The sequence below is a fragment of the Microcaecilia unicolor genome, chromosome 10, assembly GCF_901765095.1.
Source record: "Microcaecilia unicolor chromosome 10, aMicUni1.1, whole genome shotgun sequence".
NCBI classification, from domain to species: domain Eukaryota; kingdom Metazoa; phylum Chordata; class Amphibia; order Gymnophiona; family Siphonopidae; genus Microcaecilia; species Microcaecilia unicolor.
In genome coordinates, this window is record NC_044040.1 from 54,596,799 (window position 1) to 54,621,871 (window position 25,073).

The 25,073-nt window shown below is 44.3% G+C and overlaps 1 protein-coding gene across 1 annotated transcript in view; it reads left to right on the forward strand.

Annotated features, from left to right (window-relative positions):
• WNT2 (Wnt family member 2) overlaps positions 1 to 20,066 on the forward strand; it is a 65,817-nt gene extending 45,751 nt beyond the window's left edge. The window contains exon 5 of the mRNA XM_030216835.1: positions 19,837 to 20,066. Coding sequence (XP_030072695.1) covers positions 19,837 to 20,066 — 230 coding nt within the window. The remainder of the gene's footprint in view (positions 1 to 19,836) is intronic.
• The last annotated feature ends 5,007 nt before the right edge of the window (positions 20,067 to 25,073 follow it).

Consider the following 25,073-nt stretch of genomic DNA (forward strand, 5'->3'; position numbering starts at 1 on the left):
AGGAACGGAGTCTGGAGTTAGCGGTGGAGGAGAAGGGTGCAGATAAGAGATTTACCCAGTGATTGGAGTTCCCGGGGTGGTAAGGACTCACTCGCTAACCACATGTTAATCGGTTAGTGTGCGGCAACATAGCTGTGCTAACTAATTAGACAGAACATGTCCACTCTCTACCACCAGACCCACCCCCAATACTAACAAATAAATATAAGGGCTGTTTTACTCAGGCACGCTGAAAAGTTGCCTGCGCTGGTGTAGGCATGTGTTTTGGACACATGCAAGTCAATTTTACAGCGGCCGAAAATGAACGTGCGGCAAAATTAAAACCAGTGCGTGTCCATTTTTAGGCTGAGACCGTTCCACCCCCCTTTGACTTAGTGGTAAGGTCTCACGTGTTAACCAGTCAGTAAGCAGCCAGCACACGTAAACTGCTGATTACCGCCAGGTAAGTGCCACACGGTAGATAATAGAAAATATTTTTTATAACTGGTGTTTTGGACAAGCGTCAAAAATGGAATTACCACCCGGGGCACATGGTATCCAGGTAGTAGTTCCAATTTGGCGCATGTTGGATGAGCTTAGGCGCCTATGCGCCTTAGTAAAAGGGCCCTTTAATTTTTTAGCTCATGGGTAGTGGCACGCACATGCAAAACTTACCATAGGATGCTTGAGTGGGCCTCACAGTAAGCCCTGTTTTGCTGTGGTAGGCATGCAATAGTACTTACTGCAGCTTAGTAAAAGGACCCCAAATTACAATCATTTTTCCATGCACAATCCTGACTATGAGAACTTGAGCTAATTTAGTACTGAGTGCTCATTTGAATTGCTATTGCTAATTGTATTTAACTGAATTAAATTTCAGTTTGGCTCATGTTTTTACTGCTGCTGAACCCACACTCATTGCTTATTACAGTATGTAATCAAAAGTACCTCTAAGCATAAATACAACAGTAAATCATTAAAAACAAAATGAAAACATTTTATCAAAGATATAATAAATTAAGTTCCTAGTGCATTCTATCCTGTCCCCTAGTCTCACCAGGAAAGTAGAAAGGCTGTTTAACATAACTAAACAAAAATTTCCTCCCAAACAATAAACAACTTCCTAGTTTTCCTCAGAAATATTTCCTCAATTATTGCTTTGAAGGAAGTGAAGCCGATGAAAACTGGGATTACTTTAATCAGTGGGATCTGAGTTAGAGACTTAAGTATATGTATTGTTAAATAACTTCTGGTTTTTAAAAGAGAGAATGTAATCAGATGTATTATTTCTAACTAATATTGGATAATAAGTATGTTTTCAATTAAATGAATTGACTATACACCGTATTGGGCTTGAAGAAGCCAACCAGATGATCAATGTGGAATAATGAATTAGATGAGTAGTATCTGGGGATAAACAGGTTAATACCATGTTTTTTTTTCTGTTTACTGTTTAATTGATCTCCTTCTCTTGTTTCACTCTCCCTATTTGGTGGTCTAAAGAAGAGAATAGAATTACCTGATTGAAATAATTCCTATATACTACCTTCTCTGTATTTCTGGCAAGTTGTTTTATTGCTTGTAAAGATTTAAATGGTTATAAATAAAATTAAAAAAAAATAAAAAACAACTTCCCAAACCAAAAACTCCCCCTTACAACTTCCACAAAGACCAATATCTAGTTCAACGCTTTGCAATCTAAGTGATTCTTTTACTAAGCTGCATAAAAAGTGGTCTTTGCACCCTTGCCTGGGTTTTTTCTGCATACTGAGGGGTCCTTTTACTAAGCAACGTAGGCACCTATGTGTGCCCAAAGTGCATCAATTTGGAGTTACCGCCCAGCTACCATGTGGCCCATGCAGTAATTTCATTTTTGTCACGTATCCGCTATGCACACCAGAAAATATATTTTAATTTGTAGCATGTGGCAAAAATTGAGCGAAAACTCCGACTTGACGCACGTAGGCAATTACTGCACAGTTAACGCAAGACACCTTACCACTAAGTCAATGGCTGGCGGTAAGGTCTCAGACCCAAAATGAATGCGCGTCTGTTTTTATTTTGCCGCACGTTCATTTTCAGCAAAAATTTCAAAAAGGCCTTTTTTTACAGGCTCACTGAAAAATGGATCTGCGCGCACCCAAAACACACGCCTACACTAGCCCTGTCCATTTTTCAGCACACCTTAGTGAAAGGACCCCTAAGGCCATTTTTATTGCAGCCATAAAAATTACCTTTCTCTATTTTTTGTATTAATGGCCATGTACTAATGTTAGCATTAAAAAAAATTAGCACATGTATTGTGCACTTTCCGCCACCTATTTTGTAGGCAGTAAGGGCTCACACTATTCCTGCGCTAACCAGTTAGTACACGGTAATATAGCTACACTAACTGACTAGTACAGGAATATCCACTCTACACCCCACCCCCCAGACATGCCCCCTCAAAAGCATTTTGTGCACAGTTAGCGTGCACACATTTGGCACTTACCACCTGAGCGCATCCCGTGGTACACCATTTTTAAACTGTGTAAGGCACGCATTAGCGCTTAAGGCAGCTTAGTAAAAGAGCCCCTAAAAGCTCTACTGTTCACCTAGGATCCTGGTTCCCAAGACAGATTCAGATCATCTGCATTATGATTTTATTTTTGCACTTCTATTTATGAATCACTTAAACCAAATTAGAAATGAGCATTTGGAATATGTTTCTGTGGGGGGAAGAGATGTTGAGGGACTGGGGATTGGGGAGTACCTTTGTAGGGAAGGAGGACTTGAGCACACCGGATGACAATTATATTTTAACCATACTGGCCCTTTTAAGACATGCTCCCCAGGAGCATTGGGCAGCATGTTAGCAGAATAATGGGGCTTACAAGGTTAATCATAAGTTACGTTATTCCTTTATTGCAGCTTATGACTCACAATAAATTACACTGCATTAAAATTTGAATTTTTACTGCAGCCTGGTAACTTTTCCCCCTAAGTGAACGTTCCTGTATGCAAATCATCTGGATTTGGATGCAGGATGATGAACTGTCTCACCTTCCAACTTGAGAGCATGAGTGTCATTTACATCACTGTCCTCCAAACATTTGCTCATATTGGGTTCAGATTAATGTTCATCCCCCCCCTCCCCAATCCCCCTAGAAAAAGACTGTAGGGTAATTTTAGGTTTTATAACGAGATCCATGTTTCCCTTAGAAATTGTAAATATGTCTGCTAAATGGCAAAGAAATAGCTTGCCACATCCTTGGACTTGTCACCTAAATACAACCTATCATTCTAATGAGCCGGCGTGATTGGCAGGAGGGAGTAGGAGCAGTTATTGGACTGGCCTGCGTATATCACTTCTGTAACCAACATAGGACAGCAAATCTGTTCAAACCTCTTTCAAGGGCCACTTAAAAGATCCTAAGCAAACTTCTGTGGATTGACCCCTTTCATTCCATGTTGACCACCATCCTCCCTTCCCTTCTCAACTTTTATTATTATACTACTTCTCTTCCCCCAATAATCTGATGGTGCTGTCACACTGTTGCAGCTTCTCTCCTCTGTGCCAGCTAATGGGCTGCTGCCTCCTTCTGGTCTGTGTGGGTCAATGCAAGCACATTGCTACCCTCGTCTGGCCTAGGTGGATCAATGTAAGCACACCTCTACTTTCTTTCAGACAGTGTGGGACCACACAAGTATAGCAGAAAGCATTATCCTCCTTCGAGCCCATGTGGGCTGGTACAAGCATGGTGTCTTTAAAGGGCTTGTTTGAAATCATTCTCGGGAGAATGGCAAGAGTTACCTACTGCTCGGTGACTGGATTTCTGATGTTCCTGGAAGTAGGCAGGTGAGGCTGGGTTCAATCGTGTTGCAAAAGTCAAACCCAAGTAGAACCTGGGTTGGTTTCTGTTCTTTTATGTATTATTATCAATGGGTGTTATTTAACTAAAGTGCTTCACAATATAGCAGAGTAATAACTAATGTGTTATTGGGAACACTTAATTGCCTGAATTTTTTATTGCTAAACAAATATTGCAAAAAGTACATGTATTCAAAATTCAGGTCACAACTTGCTACATACCTACGTTCATTCATGTTAATCTTACCCTTTCACCTTTAGGATTTGTGTTTTTGGTTTCCTTCAGAGGTAAGTATGAGGAGATAATTTTTTTTTTTTTTTTAAATCTGTTTATTGGCACAACATTAGACATGCAAAAACATGAAAACCAAAGTACTGATTACAAAGCTTAACCATCCACTTTTCGGTGATAAAGAGTGCCAAACATACATTTTTAATTTTTAAACCCCTTCCCCATATCCTCCCCTCTCCCCAGTATTCCTCTCAAATTTCTGTTTTTATTGAAAATATTGTACAGATATCAAGTCATTATATAGCAACAGTGTATTAAACATCTCTCAAACTTAAATACTGAACAGTATAAAATAACATATAGAATATTCCCTCATTTCCCCCCTCCCCCCCATCTTGCCCTCAGCCATTAGAAAGCATTGAGGCTCGGTAGATAGACATCCAGAAGCATTCAAAGTCTTGGGACAATGAGCTCAGGGGCATCAAGGTCTATGTTAGATTTTAGTCTCCATGATCGATATCGTTCCCATAACCTATTAAACTTTGCTACATGTCCAGATCGTAAAGCTGTCATTTTAGACATTTGATATAGATAGTCCATCTTATATATTACTTTTATCACAGGCGGTGCTACTGAGCTTTTCCACTGTGCAGCCAATATAATTTTTCCCGCCACCAACCATATTGAAGTGAGCCGATGGTCTAAAAGACGTACCCCTGGGGGGCGGACATGTAGCAAGCAGACCTCCGGCTTTTGAGGATACCGCACTCCTGTCACTTGGATAAACACATCAATCAACTCTGCCCAATAAAGCTGTATTTTTGGACATGTCCACCAAATATGCAGCATGTCCCCCACTGCCACACAACCCCTCCAGCACTTGTCAGACCCCTGTCCATACATCTTTACCAATCGCTGAGGAGTGTAATACCATTGATATAATATTTTATAACTATTTTCTATCATTGAACTAGATATAGAAACCCGCAACATATGCTCCATGGCTTTTTCCCATTGTGTGTATTCTATTGTTATTTGTAGGTTTTTCTCCCACCGCTGTAGATAGTGTAGTATAGGCTTCTTATCATAGAGCAATGCCTTATAGAGGCGAGAGATACATCCCCGGTGGCTGCCCACCCTTATTGCTTGTTCTATGGCCAATTCCTCTAAGGACAGTTCAATTTTTGCCCTTTTATTTATATAGTCTCTCATACGATTATAGTGAAATAGGTGGTACGCTGGCAAACCATATTCCTCTTGTAAATCTGTGAATGGTATCATCTGTCCCTCGTCCCATAGTTGCCCTAATGTGTTCAGTCCCTTCTTCTCCCAACTACTATAAAGTGGATTGGCCATCCCCAGAGGACAACCGGGAGCGGTTTTTATGGCCATCTGTTGGAAATATAATCTGTTGGGGATATATCGCTGCCGTATAGCCAACCAAGTTTGTAGGGGATATTGTACAGCTAGTGGGGCTTTCCTAATGTATGCCTGAACCTGCTTCTTTGGCAGCCATATAATGGAGCGCATGTCAGCGAGCCCCATCCAATGCCGTTCCACCTGGAGCCATGGTTTTGCATTACCAATAGTCCACTCCGCTAACACTCGTAGTTGTGCTGCTTGGTGGTATAGGGCGAAGTTTGGTACTCCCATACCACCCTGTTTTTTAGATTGGTATAGGACGTTTGCTCTGACTCTTGGTGGTTTATGCTGCCAGATATAGGCAAAAACTTTTCGATTTAGTTGGCGAAAGAAACCCTTCGGCATTGGCAATGGTAACGCGAGAAATAAATATAACAGCTTGGGCAATATCATCATTTTTATAGCTGCCACCCTTCCCAACCAAGATAATTCTAAGCCCTCCCATTTATCTAGATCCCGAAAAAGTTCCTGAAGCTTTGGCGGGAAATTAGCCTGATGGAGATCCCCCAAGTTAGGTGTTAATTGAATACCCAGATATCTAAGAGTTCGGGTAACCCATTTGACCGGGAATTGCTGCCGTAACAAGCCCTCTTCCGTCTGTGGTATCCCAAGTCCTAAAACCTCTGATTTGGCCATATTCACACGAAACCCAGATAACTGACCATAGTGATTCAATTCTTGTATTACCTGAGGTAACGATTCGCTAGGGGTTGTCACCGTTAAAAGGACATCATCCGCAAATAGCATGATTTTATGGGTTATGTGTCCTATCTTTAGACCATGTATGTAAGGATTTTGGCGTATGTGTTGTGCTAAAGGTTCCATGGTCAAGGCGAATAATAATGGTGATAACGCACAACCCTGCCGCATTCCCCGTTCTAATGTGATAGGGCGGGAACTAGACCCGTTGATCCGTAAGACCGCCAATGGCTGAGCATATAGTAGTCGAAGCCAAAGAAGAAATCGACCCGTAAAGCCCATATGTTCCAGGACTTCAAACATGAAGGCCCAATTAACCCGATCAAACGCCTTTTCTGCATCTAATGAAAGGAGCATCATGGGTTGTCGGGTGCTAACTGACTCATGGATCAAATGTAGTGCTCTCCTAACATTATCAAATGCTTGCCGTCCTACAATAAAGCCCGTTTGGTCCCCATGTACTAATTTCGGCATGAACTTTTGTAGCCTTTTAGCTAATATTTTGGTAAAGATTTTGTAGTCGGATCCCAAGAGTGATATTGGGCGATAGGAATTACACTGCTGCGGATCCTTCCCGGGTTTCTGCAGGACTATAACATTTGCCAATCTCCAGGTAGCCGGCAACTCGTGTTGGAGTTCAATTTCATTGAAGGCTCGGACCAATAATGGTATCAATTGCTTACTATAGCATTTATAAAATTTATTAGTATAGCCATCGGGCCCTGGCACTTTGCCATGTGGTAGGTCTCGTATCGCCCATACCACCTCATCTGATGTAATAGGGGCTGAGAGCATCTCCCCCTCTATTAGTGATAACTGAGGAAGCATGGCGTGGGTTAGATAACTTTGGGCCTGTTGTTGATCTAAGGTCCCCTCACATTGGTATAATGTTGTATAGAAGTGGGCGAATACCGCTCCAATGTCGTCTCGTGTGGTATGCATATTCCCGTCTATATCCCGAATCGAGGTGATATGTGTATTTGTAGACCATTTTTTCAATTTATGGGCAAGTAGCCGTGAGGCCTTATTCCCGAATTCAAAATAGGTCTGTCTTACTCGTTGCAATTGTTCAGTGATCTCTGCCAGTTGGAGCTCCCTAAGTTCCATCCTTAAATTATGCATCTGGTGTTGTATGTCCCCTGTCTCCCCCTGCTGGGTAGCTCGCTCACTAAGGGCCATCAATTCTGCATGTATCTGCTGTGTCCGTGCTCTCGCCTGTCGCTCAACATGTGCCTGGATGGAGATGACTTTTCCCCTGATCACGGCCTTGCAACCTTCCCAGAGTATTCCAGAAGACACCTCTCCATTATCATTGAGGTCAATGTATTCTTTGATATCTGCTTCTAGCCTAGTGACTATTGCCGGATCTGCTAGCAACGAGTCATTGAAGCGCCATTGTGGCTTCTCCAAGTTTCGTGTTTTCCTCCTTAGCTCCAGCACCACCGGAGCATGGTCTGACCATGTCCTAGGATGTATCTGGATATCTTCTACAGTGGAAAGTAAAGTCGGTGGCCCTAGCCATAGGTCTATGCGAGATTGAGATTTATGTACCGCCGAATAATATGTATACCCTCTCGTTTGCGGATTGATCTGCCTCCATATGTCCACTATCTGCCATTGTCTCATAAATTTGTGTAATTGGGCCCGGTCAGCTTGTGAGTATCGAATCCCCTGTGTGGTATTGTCTAACGTGGGATGTAGCGTAAGGTTAAAATCTCCGCCAATCAGTAGGGTACCCTCAATATATTTAGTAAGAAGTATCGACACGTCTAGATAGAAGGCCCCTTGTTGGTCGTTGGGCGCATAGATATTTAAAAGCGATAGTGTCTCCCCCTCCGTTTTCACTATCAACAATAGGTATCTACCCCTTTTGTCTCTGATCACACGCTGTACTTGCCAGGGGTATTTACGAGAGAGTACTATCAATACTCCATTCTTTTTTTTTTCCAGGCAGTTAGATGCAAAAAATATTTGCTGATTTCTCTTTGCACAGCATAGCCGTTCAGCCGTCTGAACTAGGTGTGTTTCCTGAATGAATGCTATGTCTGCCTTTAGGCGTTGGATCTCTTTAAACATGAGCTGACGTTTTCCCGGTGAATTAAGCCCCTTTACATTAAGGGTCATACACGTTAGAGTACTCATCCCCCCCTTATTACTGTTATGTCTAGCTCATCGCATCGCCTCTGGTTCTGGACTGTACCTAATTGTAATTCTCTCTCCCCAACCCTCATTTTGATGATAATCTGAACTATTCCCCCCCAACTATTAACTCCCATACCCGCCCTACCCTCCATAAGACATCCCTGTGTTATACTCATAAGGATGTCAGAGAAGAAAGTGACCCCCCCCCCCTCATTTATTATCAGTAAACAGCTTGATCCCCACTTCATCAGGCAATTGAGTATTATATCTTTGTCAGGCCATTCCTGCCTGTGTACATTGCCTTACACTATTTTTTTTTTTTTTTTTAGCCAAATTCAAATCATCATTTGTAACATTATAGTCATCAGTTTAAGGTCTCTTATCTCGTTTCCCTGCAGCATGAATTGCGCTCTATGTTCGGGTTGTATTTTCAGTTCTTCTTAGCTGGGTACCCGAGTGCTGGCGCTGTAGCCGTCCCTTTCCTGCAGTAACTCGTTGCCAGCGTGGCTTGTCTCCTGCTGATAGTTTCTGTTTCGTTGATGTCGCGGTTTCTCCACTTGGTCCGTCTTCCGGAAAAATCTCCGCTACTTCTGCGATGTCCCGGACCTGATGTTGTTTCCCATCTTTATAAAATCTAAGCACAAATGGATGGCCCCATCTGTACTTGATGCCTTTATCAGCGAGGAATTTCGTAAAGGGTCGAAGCTCCGCTCTTCGTTTCAATGTAGTAGCAGCCAAATCCTGGTAACACTCTATATGATAGGAGTCCCATTGAAATCCTGGTGTGGTGCGCGAGGCCTGCATTATCTGCTCCTTTAGTTTAAAATCGCTAAAGCAGGCAATGATATCTTTTGGACGGTTTGAGTTCATGCTGCCCAAGGCTCTGTGTGCTCGTACCAGTTGAATTTCTGCGGGATCTTTAATAATCTGGCGTTCCTTAAGTAATGCGCTAGCAAGTTTTTGTATAGTCAGTTCGCAGTCTAGGTATTGTGGCGTGTCGGGAAGGCCCCGAAATCTCACATTGCATCGGCGACTGCGATTTTCTAGGTCCTCTACTTTGTCCCAGATCTGCTGAGTCTCCTGCTTGGCGTCCCGGAGTTGCGCGTCAAAAGTTTGGAGTAGTTCAGTATGTTCTTCCAATCGGTCTTCCGTTTCAGCTACTCTTATACCCAACGCGCCAATTTCTCCGCGAAGTTCCGCCCCCAGCATAGTAATGTCCGCTCGCACTGCTGCTATAATATCTGCTTTTATTTCCTGTAGCCACCCCCGAATCTCTTGCATGCGGTTTTCCTCTGGCAAGTGTCCCTCGCCCGTGGCGAATAACGGTGGGGAAAGTTGCGTTGGGCTGCCCCCTCGGGAGTCTGGCTGGTGCAGCTCAAGTGTTGGCGCGCTCATGTCCGCGGTTGGGCCCTTATATGCGAACGCTTGTAAACTGACTCTCGGGGCTCTCGGGGCTCTGGAACTATTCATATATCGCTTACCGCTGGTTTCAGATGCAATTCTCACGTACTTAGAGGTCGCGTTTGTGTAAGGTATTATCAGTGGGAGTCCTGGTAGCTTGGGGCTAGTCGGAGCTCGTGGCTCAGGCAGCCATTTCGGGTGGTGACGTCACTTCCTCATCAGGAGATAATTTTTTATAACCAGTCACACCTCTCTCTCTTATTTTATAAAATGCACAGCGTCTACTCCACCCCACCCCTGAGACCACCCATGCATGGTCCATGTAAACGTACACATGTTTTTTCTGCACACCTACTTTTCCCATGCATTTGCAGATACACAAGTTCATAAAATTCCTTTTGTTCATGCAAGGCTTGCTTAACACATGAAAAGGTTTCATAAAATTACCCCCAAGTGCTTTACCATTAAGTTTAAACTCTTTCTATTTGGGCTATTATTGCTTTTTCTTTTTCACAGGTATTTCTTCAAAGTATATAATCAGGTAAGTTATCAAACTAAAAACTTTTCCTTTCCTTGTGAGCCCTGATTTTTTTTTAAAGCCTTTCCCCATTATTTTCCTTTGTATTCTTTTCAGATGGTTATCTGGGATCCAGAGTGATAGCAGATTAAGTGTTGGATAGTAGAGAATCTATAATCACCTTTAAGAACAAACCGGCTGATATTTAGCCGGTGGTGAACAGCGTTTTTTTTTTTTTGTCCATCACTAGCACTAAAACCGGAAATTCAATGCCAGACTTAACTGGTCATGGGCTAACAGTTATGTATATGGTCCTATCTATGCCGTAAACATGGCCAGTTAGCTCTGAATATTGGAAGCTAATTTGGACTCACACCCTGAAATGCCCCTGGTGTAGCCGGCTTCCACTTCGGCGTTAAAAGGTCATGTTCAGAGCCACTAACCGGTTAAGTGTTGCTGAAAATGACCAGCTAGCCACATACAAGCAAGTTAACCGGTCGGCGGCCATTCCCGGCCGGTTAACTCCCCTTTGGATATTGGCCAGAAAAATAATTTACCTTAAAGTTTTAAAAACGTTTCTTTTTTAGGTTTTTCAATTCAATTTTCACAAGGTGAAGTATTAGATTTCTTTCTTTGTCATAAGCTCTGTACTTATGTGTTTCTGTTCAGAAATATGTGGTTTACACACAGAACCAGCTGATATGTTCATACTGTATGTCAGATGCCAGTCCACGATGTTAGGTCCAGTAGGCTCTGGAGAACTTCTGGTGATATCTTCTGAGATGGATGCTGGAAGTGCACCCATCACCTCTCTGTCTCAAAGTGAGAAAGTTTTCTACAGATTTTCAGGAATCTTCGTGGAAATGGAATTGAAATAAATAAGTAACAATGAACCTGTGTCCCTGTGTTCATTCTGTTTTTGAGGAATGAGGTTTTATTCACATAAAATGTATGTTACTGTTGAGGTAAATATTCAGCTGGCGGCAGTCAGTGATTTTGTAGTCCTTTGTGCCTGGATATTCAATGCCGGGCCTTCAGGGCCAGCTTAACCATTGGACCAGGTGAGGCTCTGGCCCAAGGCGCTGGCAATTAAGGGTGCCAAATTACCCAGCCTCTGACCTCACCTGGTCTACAGGTTAAGGCTTTTCTTCCTCCAACCTCCTGTTCCGGTCTCCTCCCTCCTCTCTTCCCTCTCTCCATGGGTCCAGCACTGCTCCTTCACCTCTCTTACACATCTGCGGTCCTGTAAATTTATGTTGGTTACCGGCATTAGCAGCAGCACCATGACAGGCTGTCTTCAACCAGCCCCTGGATCTTCCCGCTGCCACATCCAGCCTCCACTGATGCAATTTTCTGTGGGTGGTATGCAGCAGAGGGAAAACCCAGGGTGTGGCCGAAGGCAGCCTGTCATACTGCTGCTGCTGCCCCGATGTAAACTTTACAGGACCACGGAGGAGTGAGAGAGGTGAGGGAGCAGTGCCAGACTCACGGGAAGGAGGGCAGAGGAGGGAGAAAGAGACTGGATTGGGGGGGGGGGGAAGATGCTGAACCTGAGGGGGGAAGGGAAGGGGCACCGGTACCAATGTAATATGTGTGTTGGGGAGGGGGGGTGCCACTAAAGTAAATAGGCTCAGGGCACTACTATCCCTTGAGCCAGCCCTGTGGGCCATGTCCAACCACCCGCATTGAGTATCTGGATATGTGTGGCTGACCGGCACTTATCTGGTTATAGCTAGATAGTCAGCCTTTAACCAGAATAAGTGAAACTGGCAAAAAGAGGACTATGTTGTATGTGGTCTGATTTGTCTAGTTAGCTTATCCAGTTAAGTGCTGCATATCAGCACTTAACTGCATAAGTGCCGACTTCGCCCCAAACTGCCCACAACATAGTTTCGTCTTGGGCAGTTGGTGGGGATATTTAGCTGCACTATGCAGTTAAATGCTGCTGGATAACCCTGCACATGTGATTTAACTATTCAGGAGCCTCCTTCCTGGTTAAATCACTTTGAATATCGATCCTGCACGGGCACCCACTCTCTCACATCAGGTAGAACTGTCTGTGTGTTGGTTCAGGATCTTCTTGCTGACATAACCAGGAGCACAGCCTTTTTTCATCTGCTAATAAATTTCACACTCAATCATACTGTGTGTAGCGGAGCAGGTAGAATATTCTGTTTCTGTGTTTACAACAGCATTAGGCTTAAAACAGCAGCTTGCCTGGTCTCGAAGAGTCTGTTGTCATTTCCTTTGCTGTAGTCTCTAGCTCCTCGGTAATGCTCTTGTGACATCTGAGCGGTTTCCCTGTCCCTTCTAATTTTGCTTTTCTGCTTTCTAACAGAGTTGCATACTCACTCTCAAGGCTGTCCCAAGGGCTATGTGAGCAGTGCAGCTGCACAGGGCGCAGGTCTGTAGGGGCACAATCACAATGAGGGCTGGCACAGGGCCTCGCACTCCCAGGGTCCATGTGGCCCTGAGAGTCTTGGAACCAGGAACTCCCCTTATTGCCCAATGTTCCCTTAGTAATCGGTCGGCTTTTACCTGTTGCAACATGCCACGGCAAAGGGCAAACAACCAGTCCTTCCCGTTCCCTGTCTGGTTCCTAAAACTAAGGTTGTTCTTGACTGGCCGGACACCGGGAGTAACTCAGAGTTACTCTGTGTGTGTTTAGGGTATATAGGTGTCTGTCCGTCTGTAGGTGGCTGAGGAGGGCTGTGTGTGTGGAGCATGAATGTGTAGGTATGAATGTGTGCGTGTGTTTCTATGTCCCCCTGATTCTGTGTGTGCTTATATATACCTGAATTGTCTTTTTCCATCACCTTCCTGTGTCAAATTTTGGTTTCTTTGATCTGCTGTCTCCTGATTACCAAGGAGGTATGTATTCCTTTGAAGATCCAGTTCTCAAAGATAGCCTACCTGGCTGCCCTTGTAAACTAATCCCACCAGGTAGGGAGATATCCTGTCTACTTATACTGACATCATCAGGGGTCAGATTCGGGGGGGGGGGGGGGGGGGGATATCAGAAATGCCTGCATTATCTCCTAGAGGCCTAGTTAGGCTAACTTTCAGGTTAGGCCATGCTAACATCTATGTTTCTTTGTGCTTCAATAGGGAATCTATCTACATTTTTAGAATTACTTCAGTGTAGATGCTTGATACAAACCGCTAATAATTCACAATTTTGTTGGCATAAGACTTGTTAGCAGGTTGCTATTGTTATTCCTGACTAGAAGGAATCGCAAGGTCTGGAAGAATTTAGGGGGTTGATATTCAAAAGGGTTTAACCAGGCAGGAGAGGCTCCTGCCCGGTTAAATCCTGCTGAGCTAGTTGGTTGATAATATTCAGTGGCACTTAACTGGTTAGTGCCAGTATCACTACTAACCAGCCATCCCCTAACTAAGTAGGTTAGGGGTGGGCCAGGGGCAGAGATAAGGTGGAGAGGCAACTTAGCTGGTTAGTGATGATTTGCACTAGGTTAACTAGGCACCAGTCTGAATATTGGTCAGTGTCCGGTTAACTTCCAGGTCATGGGTCATACCCTGATAGTCAATGCCTGGAGCCACACTTGCCCCAGCATTGAACATTGAATATCCACCTTAGAAGTCGCTTACCACTGTGGGCTGAATATTACCCCATAGGTTTTTTTTTTTAAACACACTGGTATTTTTAGTAGAGAAGTCAATGAATGATGCAGTTCACGCGATGTGTGTGATGCTGTATGGGCCGTCTTACTCATCTGTCTCGTGAATTCCTTGACATTGCTATATTGTGTTTTTGCAATTCTGTTAAAAAAATGTATTTGTTAATTTTGTTAGAATTTTGTTTAACATATAACAAAAATTTAGCACTATTGCTGCATCAAATTTATTGGCAAACCAAGCAGTCCCTAGATAGCCACATTTCAGGAGCAATCAATATCAGCAGTACTGACACAGATGTGTGACAACAGTAAATAAGAGGAAGGCTTGGTGCCAAAAAAAGATGATGATGCATTATAACCAACTCTTCAGCGATGGCTGGTTGAAAAATCCAAATCTTAAGGATTGGATTGTGCACATTATAAGGTTAAAAAATTTTATGTTCCCCCCCCCCCCCCCCCCACTATTGTATTGGGCAATGGTGTGTGTTTTTCTAAAACCTTGGGGGAAAGTGAGGGAGAATTGTGCCTGGGCATGCTCTCAGGCACAATCCTCTCATACTTGTTACATACAGTGGGGGAAATAAGTATTTGATCCCTTGCTGATTTTGTAAGTTTGCCCACTGACAAAGACATGAGCAGCCCATAATTGAAGGGTAGGTTATTGGTAACAGTGAGAGATAGCACATCACAAATTAAATCCGGAAAATCACATTGTGGAAAGTATATGAATTTATTTGCATTCTGCAGAGGGAAATAAGTATTTAATCCCTCTGGCAAACAAGACCTAATACTTGGTGGCAAAACCCTTGTTGGCAAGCACAGCGGTCAGACGTCTTCTGTAGTTGATGATGAGGTTTGCACAAATGTCAGGAGGAATTTTGGTCCACTCCTCTTTGCAGATCATCTCTAAATCATTAAGAGTTCTGGGCTGTCGCTTGGCAACTCGCAGCTTCAGCTCCCTCCATAAGTTTTCAATGGGATTAAGGTCTGGTGACTGGCTAGGCCACTCCATGACCCTAATGTGCTTCTTCCTGAGCCACTCCTTTGTTGCCTTGGCTGTATGTTTTGGGTCATTGTCGTGCTGGAAGACCCAGCCACGACCCATTTTTAAGGCCCTGGCGGAGGGAAGGAGGTTGTCACTCAGAATTGTACGGTACATGGCCCCATCCATTCTCCCATTGATGCGGTGAAGTAGTCCTGTGCCCTTAGCAGAGAAACACCCCCAAAACATAACATTTCCACCTCCATGCTTGACAGTGGGGACGGTGTTCTTTGGGTCATAGGCAGCATTTCTCTTCCTCCAAACACGGCGAGTTGAGTTCATGCCAAAGAGCTCAATTTTTGTCTCATCTGACCACAGCACCTTCTCCCAATCACTCTCGGCATCATCCAGGTGTTCACTGGCAAACTTCAGACGGGCTGTCACATGTGCCTTCCGGAGCAGGGGGACCTTGCGGGCACTGCAGGATTGCAATCCGTTATGTCGTAATGTGTTACCAATGGTTTTCGTGGTGACAGTGGTCCCAGCTGCCTTGAGATCATTGACAAGTTCCCCCCTTGTAGTTGTAGGCTGATTTCTAACCTTCCTCATGATCAAGGATACCCCACGAGGTGAGATTTTGCGTGGAGCCCCAGATCTTTGTCGATTGACAGTCATTTTGTACTTCTTCCATTTTCTTACTATGGCACCAACAGTTGTCTCCTTCTCGCCCAGCGTCTTACTGATGGTTTTGTAGCCCATTCCAGCCTTGTGCAGGTGTATGATCTTGTCCCTGACATCCTTAGACAGCTCCTTGCTCTTGGCCATTTTGTAGAGGTTAGAGTCTGACTGATTCACTGAGTCTGTGGACAGGTGTCTTTCATACAGGTGACCATTGCCGACAGCTGTCTGTCATGCAGGTAACGAGTTGATTTGGAGCATCTACCTGGTCTGTAGGGGCCAGATCTCTTACTGGTTGGTGGGGGATCAAATACTTATTTCCCTCTGCAGAATGCAAATAAATTCATATACTTTCCACAATGTGATTTTCCGGATTTAATTTGTGATGTGCTATCTCTCACTGTTACCAATAACCTACCCTTCAATTATGGGCTGCTCATGTCTTTGTCAGTGGGCAAACTTACAAAATCAGCAAGGGATCAAATACTTATTTCCCCCACTGTAAGTATTGCCATACTGGGACAGACCAAAGGTCCATCAAGCTCAGCATCCTGGTCCGGGCTGTCAAAAGGCTAAACCTGTCCAACACAGACCCCCCAAAAGCAAGGCCCTGGTGGCCTAGTGCCCACGTAATCCCCCACACCCCCTCTGGACAGCGACACTGGAGGCTGGAGGTCCGGTGGATCTCCAGTCCTCCTAACCCACAACACCAAAAGAAAATTCCTGGTGGCCCAGTGGGTTACACCCCCTACTCCCACCCATCCTGGTGGTCTAGCTTCCCTCTCCCCTCGTACCTCATACCTTGCCCTGCCTGTGCATCCTGGGATGCACTGGGCAGGGGAGGGTGCCACCATTTTGGAGGCAGCACTGGACGAGGAAGGAATGCTTCTCTCTCCTCTATCACCCAGGAGGTACAGGGGTGAGGGCCACTAGACCACCAGGGCAGGTGCAGGGGTGGAGTGTGTAGCGTATTGAACCACCAGGGTTTTTGGGGGTATTAGGGGGGTTGGAGATCCACCGGACCTCCAACCCCTTGCCCTTTTATCAGGGGGGGGGGGGGGTCAAGTGGCTGGAGGTCTGCCAGGTCTCAAGCCCTCCCCAAGTTGCTGTACAGGGAGTGCGGGCTTGGGGGGCACTAGGTTACCAGGGCCTCAGCTATTGGGGGGTCTGGAGGTCCACTGGATCCCCAGGACTGACAGTGGCAGCCCAGGCTGCCTAGAAGGGGAGGAAGAACCTTAACCCTAACGCCAGCCCTGAGCTGGCTTAGGATTTAAGGCACTATTTGGCACTATTTGGCCCACACGATCAGAGCGCAGTGCTCTGATCATATGGGCGGAATACCAGAGAGCTTATTTAAATATAATTTAAATTAGCTCAGCGGTATTCCCTGCGTGCTCACACAAGATCCTCAGTGCATAGTAAAACCTTCATTGGCTCACCAGTACAGTACAAGGCTCAATTTAAAAGTCTGTGCCTGGCCTTCAAGACCCTTAAAGGAGTACTTGAAGAACAGGATTTCCCTCTACACACCTCTGAGGTCACTAAGGTCCTCCCAAGGAATATCCCTAACCACACCCTCTCCAAAGGTTATCACTCAAAGTGACACCCTCCAATGAGCCTTCTCTAGAGTAGCCTCCACACTCTGGAATGCAATCCCTTAAAGGTTTCACTTAAGATAAGATTATCTCTACTTCAGGAAGCAGATGAAATCTTGGCTCTTCACCCAGGCCTTTAAAGGAAGAAGTAACGAACTTGCTAGTCACACACACAAGGACTGACACCGGCTGCACATGTTTATCCACTCCTACCCTAGCTGAGATTATATTCATGCGCCTTTCTGACTTCATGTGCAACTTTCTTTAAATTAGTCCCTTTAGTTTCTAACCCCTATAACTCTTGAGGGCTGCATTTTAATTGCAGTTATCTGTGTGACCAATGCATTAATCTATAATCATGATTTACAAAATTAATCGCATTGCAGCATCTCCGGTCTCCTTCAGACATCTCTTTTTATCCTCTTCCACTACCAACCCCTGTTCTCGGTGCAATCCAACATCTACCCCCAACCTGTGTTTCAACATCACCCACCCTTATGCCAGTCTATCTTAAAAATGGACTTCTGTTAATCCTTGCCAGCGACAGTGTTGCAAATATGCTGTCTGCAGCCTGGTCCAAAACTTTCCCTCTGACCCATCTCACCCATGCAGAAAAAAGAAGTGATGTCAGAGGAGGCAGAACAGGCCAGAGGGAAAGCTTTGGGGCAGGCCACAGGCAGCATATGTGCAACGCTTTACCATCATTTGAAGTCTGCTCGTTCGTTCCTGGTCAGCCTGGTCCATTTCCCACTCCCTTCGTCTATCTCTATTTTTTCCATGGGATCTCAGTGTTCCTCCGCCTAGGCGGACCTTCATTGAGTTCCAGCAGCCATGAGAAGAGCTTGGTGCTGCTCACCACCAAGTCTGTGTTGCTGCTCATGGAGGTGGAGGGGAGGAAGGGAGAGGTGCTGGACAGTGGGAGGGAAGGAATAAGGGAAGAGAGAGAGAATGAACCCCATGAAAGAAATAGAGATAATGGATCTGGGAAAAGAGAAGAGGGAGGGAAGGAAGGAAGAGAAAGGGAGAGATGTTGGATATGGGGGTGGGAGGGAGGGAGATTAAGAGTCCTGTAGGGAGGGGAAGGTGGTTGGGATTTGATATACCACCTTTCTGTGGTTACAATCAAAGCAGTTTACATATTATATACAGGGGTACTTATTTTGTACCTGGAGCAATGGGGGGGGGGGGGGGGGGGGGGGGGTTAAGTGATTTGCCCAAAGTCACAAGTTGCTGCAGTGGGAAATAAATAAAGAAGTAAATACAATTCCGTTAATCATGTGATTAATCATGATTAATAATTTTAATCGACATGCAGCCCTGCTATCTATATGTTCCATCTGCTTACACCCTATGCTGTCTATTAAAATGAATTATCGCCTACTGTGTTGACATTGTAATGTAGTATACTATGCCATACTTTGTATTGTAATTTGAATATTTTTATGGCTATAATTGTCTATTGCCTATGTTTGATTTATTTTTGCTGTACACTTACTTGAATGAATTCCTTCAAAAAGGTGGTAAATAAATTTTAATAATTAAAGTTAAAAAACAAATTTACTTGACAATTTTGTGCATTAATGATTAAAATAATGATAAATACGAGTGTAAATGCCAAAATTCCACCTAAATGCTTTTCTGCAAGTATGTGGGTATTTGACAAAAGGGTGCACACATAGGGTGAACCTGGGTGCAATGTGGGGGTGATTCACACTTATGCACTAAATGTGTATCTTTGGCATTTAAGCTTGAACGCTTACACCACCCCAAGGCTGGTGTAAGTATTTTAGCTGTTAGGCAAATATTCCATAAAGGCACCCTGCTAAATACTCCAAAGTAGAGTTTGCTGAGATTTTCTCTTGGAATATGGATTGTAGTCCCACAGGTACCAGCAAGCTGCCAGCAGCCAATAGAACTTACCTGCTAATAACTGATTTGGTAGAGGACTGATATTTTTGAAGACAAAATAGGATTCGCTTCAGTAAATATAGTTTGTTTTCATTTACTGCCTTTGCTAACTCGCAGTTCAAAGCGGTTTATGTTCAAAATACCCTTAATGTTTCTAGTGTTGAGGTTACCTTAACCAGGGCCGCCGAGAGCCGGGCCCGGGGACAAGGCAGCCCCCGGGCCCATCCCAACCCGCAGTCGCCGCCCACCCGAGATCGCCAGGCCCCGCCCACCCGAGGTCGCCGCCCACCCGAGATCGCCGGGCCCCCACGACGCCCACCCACCCGAGGTCGCCGGGCCGAGCCCTTGGAACTAACCTTAAGCCTCCTTTCACTTTGCAGCAAGCAGCGGCAGGGCAGACCTCTCCTCCTTCCTTCCGTGCCCCGCCCTCGCAGACGTTACGTCAGGCGAGGGCGGGACATGGAAGGAAGGAGTGGCCTGACCTGCTGCTGCTTGCTACGAAGTGAAAGGAGGCTTAAGGTTAGTTCCGGGAGTGACGGAGGGCGGGCCTGGCGGCGGTGGCGCCAGGCCCTCCTGGAGGCCCGGGCCCCGGGACTTTTGTCCCCCCTGTCCCCCCCTCTCGGCGGCCCTGACCTTAACTATTAAGGTATCCCTGCAGGCATCTTTTTGTGTGCACTTAGACTTAATAGATTTAATAGAATGCTTGAATTTGTTAACACAGTCTGAAAAATGCGTTTATCCCTAATGGCCATGTTTTGTGGCATGTTGCCATTTTTGTTATCTTTCCTGTTAGGTTCCTTGGGAACAGCTGGCCGTGTGTGCAATCAAACATCCCGTGGCATGGACAGCTGTGAGGTGATGTGCTGTGGAAGAGGGTATGACACATCTCGTATCACTAGGCTGTCAAAATGTGAATGCAAATTTCATTGGTGCTGTGCTGTGCGCTGCAAAGACTGTTTGGAAACGATGGATGTGCACACCTGCAAAGCTCCCAAGACAACAGGCTGGACAAACCAAAGATGACATGAAAGGCCTGCAGTGCACGGAGACTCCAGACTCGCCTTCTTGTGGGGAGAAGCCAGGCATGTTTTGTGGATAAAGTTCTGTGTGTTTTGTTTTTCCTTTTATGATGTTTATTTTACAGATGATAATATAAGTTATGCAGTATTTTATGGCTAATTCAATGTTTAATGTCTTTCTCTTAACTGTGATGAAAATTGCATGCAATTTGGTGAAACCATAAGAACATAATATCTGTCTAGTCTAGAGAGAGAAAAAGGTGTGTAGGTATACCTTCATATGCCTACATCCCTTGGGATGCTAAAGGCTTACAGGCATAAAGATAACTGTCAGATGCATACTTATGAATGATACTGCACAAGTGCAGAGGATCTTAAGCAGTTTTGCAGAATGAAGATAAAGAAAGGTACATTTTAGAAGTTACAAAGGGGCCCTTTTACTAACCAATGCCTAAAGCAGCTTAAAATGGTATCCTGCGGTATCTGCCAATTTAGTGCATGCTAATCCATATGCTATTTTTTTGGGAGGGAGTATGTCGGGGGGGGGGGGGGGGGGGGGGGGGGTGTTCCTGCACTAACCAGTTAAGGGTCCTTTTGCTAAAATGTGGCTTGTGTTATTCCCAACATGAGACATTCCCACATTCTAAGACCACTTTTAGCACTGTCAAGAAATGGATGATTTTTTTATTTCTACAATAATGGCCACGCACTAATTTTCCCCAATAGCGAGTGGCCATTACTGCGTAAGCACTTACACCTACAGTATTTTATAGGTGGTATGGGCTCATGTGCTAACCACACGCTAATTGGTTAGTAGATGCGTTAACCGATTAGAGCAGATCATACTTACTCTCCGCCCCAGTGCATGGGTAGTGCACAAACACGGTAAAACTACCACGGGATACCTGAGCACACCCTGCAGTAGTGCATTTTAACCTGTGGTAAGCATGCAGCTTTGTAAAAGGACCCCTTAGCGCATTCACATTAGCGCAAAGTAACAGGTTAGCAAAAGATTACCGCATGAGCTCTTATCTCCTACAAAATAGGTGGTGGTAAGTGCTCACATGGTAATTTTTTGAATGGCTGTGTGTTAATAGCAACATTAGAGCATCCAGTAAAAATAAAATAGAGAAAACAAGCTGAAACTCTAATTGTCCTAAGATAATTAGCAATATAATGAAGAGTCCAGTGATAATACAAAAAATATATGGTCACTGTTGTATGATAAAGCAAGATGGTTTGTGAGTTTGAACTTCTATGTTAGCAATAGTGTTATCATTTGAATGAATGAAACCATCCTTTCATGTCTTAATGTCGACGCACAAACCCTGAAGAGGCCGTTTGAGTGAAATGGGTCTGGCTGCTGTCAGGTGTCAGTTAAGTGCTTGATTTTTCTTGTTTCACATATATTACCAATACAATCTTAAGAAGCAAGAATGTAGCTGAATTATTGTGCTTTGAAATGAGTGCTACCTTTGAATAGAAATGTAAAATTTGAAAAACATTTTTACAAAAAGGGTAAAAAGGAATAAATGAAATTACTATATCACAAGGTTTTTTTTTTTAAGAGCAATGATGAATGATACAACCCCAGTGAAAGATGCTGAAATTATAACAAGTGTTTGGGTGTTTTGAGGTCTTTTTCCTCGTGCTTTATTGTACAACAGGGACTGTATATTTTTGTATTATCACTGGACTCTTCATTATATTGCTAGTAACAGAGCATCACCAGTAATATAAAAAATGGAAAATCGTCCATTTTACGGCTGTGGCAAAAATGGTTTTAACACACAGGAAACAATTGCGCTAGGGAGTGCAAAGGCCACTTTATGCCACAGCTTAGTAAAAAGATCCTAAAATTATTTAAGTGTTATAAAAATTGTTTTTAATGCTTTCTTCCTGCCATATTTTACTATTTCATATATGAGGGAAAGAAATATTTATAACATTTCAACTCAATGTCTCATGAACAAATTTTGTGTGAGAACCTTGAATACACTTTTTCTTGCACATCACTGTAATGAATATGCATGAGATAAATTTGCATATCTTGTTTTTTTTTTTACCTTATATTGGAGACCCATGATATGCAGATTTATATCATGACTATTCATTGTGGTGATCCTGAAAACCTGACTCACCAATGGGCTCATTTTCGAAAGAGAAGGATGCCCATCTTTCGACATAAATCGGAAGATGGACGTCCTTCTCCCAGGGTCGTCCAAATCGGTATAATCGAAAGCCGATTTTGGACGACCCCAACTGCTTTCCGTCGCAGGGGTGGCCAAATTTCAAGGGGGCATGTCGGAGGCATAGCGAAGGCGGGACTTGGGCATGCCTAACACTTGGACATCCTCGACCCATAATCGAAAGAAACAAGGGCGTCTCTGACGAACACTTGGATGACTTTACCTGGTTGTGTTTTTCTTATGACCAGGGCACAAAAAGGTGCCCGAAATGACGACATGACCACTGGAGAGAATCGGGGATGACCTCCCCTTACTCCCCTAATGGTCACTAGACCCCCTCCCACCCTCAAAAACATCTTTAAAAATATTTTGTGCCAGCCTCAGATGTCATACTCAGGTCCATCACAGCAGTATGCAGGTCCCTGGAGCAGTTTTGGTGGGTGCAGTGCACTTCAGACAGGCAGACCCAGGCCCATACCCCCCCTACCTGTTTCATTTGTGGAGGAAACAGCGAGCCCTCCAAAACCCACCAGAAACCCACTGTACCCACATCTAGGTGTCCCCCTTCACCGGTAAGGGCTATGGTAGTGGTGTACAGTTGTGGATAGTGGGGGGTTTTTTGGGGGGGGGGGGGTTGGGGGGCTCAGCACACAAGAAAAGGGAGCTATGCACCTGGGAGCAGTTTATGAAGTCCACTGCAGTGCCCTCTAGGGTGCCCGGTTGGTGTCCTGGCATGGCAGGGGGACCAGTGCACTACAAATGCTGGCTCCTCCCATGACCGAATGGCTTGCATTTGATCATTTCTAAGATGGATGTCCTTGGTTTCAAAAATCGCTGAAAATCAAACGTCCATGTCTAGGGACGGCCATCTCTAAGGACGACCACATTTCAGGATTTGGATGTCACTGACGGTATTATCGAAACGAAAGATGGATGCCCATCTTGTTTCAAAAATACTGGTTTCCCCGCCCCTGGATCGGGTCATTTTACGAGGATGTCCCTTTTGAAAATGCCCCTCCAAGTGTACCTCCAGGAGAAAGTTGAGAATCACTGCTTTATTGTATTGAAATGACACTGGAACACCTCAATCATTAAATACAAATGTAGAAATTGATGATGCATAAAGACCAAATCATCTACTGGTGTGCTCCTTTTCCTTCTTTTCTGTAATATCATAGACCAGTGATTCCCTTATTTGTCCTGGAGGACCACCAGTCAGTCGAGTTTTGAGAATATCCCTAATGAATATGCATGAGTGAAACTTGCATATAAAGGAAGTAGTAGGCATGCAGACCTATCTCATTATGGATATTCTGAAAACCTGACTGGTGGTCCCCCAGGACAGTTTTGAGCATCACTGGCATAGACCCTACAGTATAAAGTGGTCTGTTTCTGGTGTATTAAAAATCTTGACAGCAGTCTACACAGGAGACTCCAAAGCACGGTGGGCAACATGAGAACTGGGTTCTGTTTTGAATTAGTAAATAGCCAAGAGGGTGATATTTGCATTTGAAGGAATTTAACTTGGAGGAAAACTGCAGGATGCAATTATGGATCCTTAGGGCAGGATTAGGGCACAGACAAACTAGGCATGTGACTAGAGCCCAAATGTTTCGAAGGACCCTCTCAAGTGTGCAATTCAACCTCCAAAGGCAGCTTTTTGGCATAGTAAGTCTGCAACTAGCAGAAAGTAGACTGGGGGGACCAGAGCCATCATTGCTCCCAGAGGTCTATCTATTCTCCCCACCCCAGTAGTGTGTTGTAACCTGCTTGTGAAACATATATCACAGCAGTGAGCTCATTCATCATGGCTCCCCATCAGCTTATTTGATCTGTAGTTGCCTTTCAAACCTAGTATTAAATCATGAGTTCCATATTAAAAAAACCAAATGTGCCATGATTCTTATGAGCTGTGTTCCTAATTAATGTATCATAAGAAGTCATAAAATAAAAATACATTAACGTTGTTACATTCTGTGCAAGCACTTTATCTACTTATAGCACTAAGCAAATAATTCTTTTTATATATCCCAAATAAATCAAAATTGACCTTGGGCAAGTCACTTAGCCCTCCATTGTCTCAGGTAGAAACTTAGATTGTAAGCCCTCCAGGGACAGGGAAAAACGTACTGTGCCTGAATGCAACTTGTTTGCAGCTTCCAATGAAAAGGCAAAGGTGAAATCCAAATAAATAAATAAATACCTGTTTGAGTGGCTTTGACATTATAAGCAGTTTAGTAACTTTTGTGTGTTGGTGTGTTCCTTAGAATTTTTCACTATTTTGGATAGAATACTTTGGAGTTCATTTACAAAAGCAGATGGATGTCTCAAAATGGCCAAAAAGAATCTCATGTGTTGAAAACATCCAAATCGCAATTTTCAGAAGGCAAGATTTGGATACTTTACACTGCAGTTCGTCCAAATAGCAAGGAGGCATGTTATTGTTTTTTTTTTGGGGGGGGGGGGGACTAGGGCAGGCCCAAAATTAGGATATCTTTCGGCAATAATGGAACAGGAAGAAATGTCCAAGAAGGGTGTTTTTATCTAGACCTGTTCAATCATGTCCAGGGTACAAAAAGGTGCCCTGGTGAGTAGTTGACCACTGGAGGGATGAAGGCATAACTCCTCCTTAATCTCCCAGTGGTTACTTACCCCCCCCCCCCCCCCCATGAAGTGAAAGTGACAGTGGATACTAGGATCTATGACAGCTTCAGGTGTTATGGCCATTCCTAATAGAGCAGCAAGCAAGTGTAAGGAGTAGCCTAGTGCAGGGCTGCAGAGAGACTGGGCCGGGCCCGGAGCAAGGCCACCCTTGCCGTCCT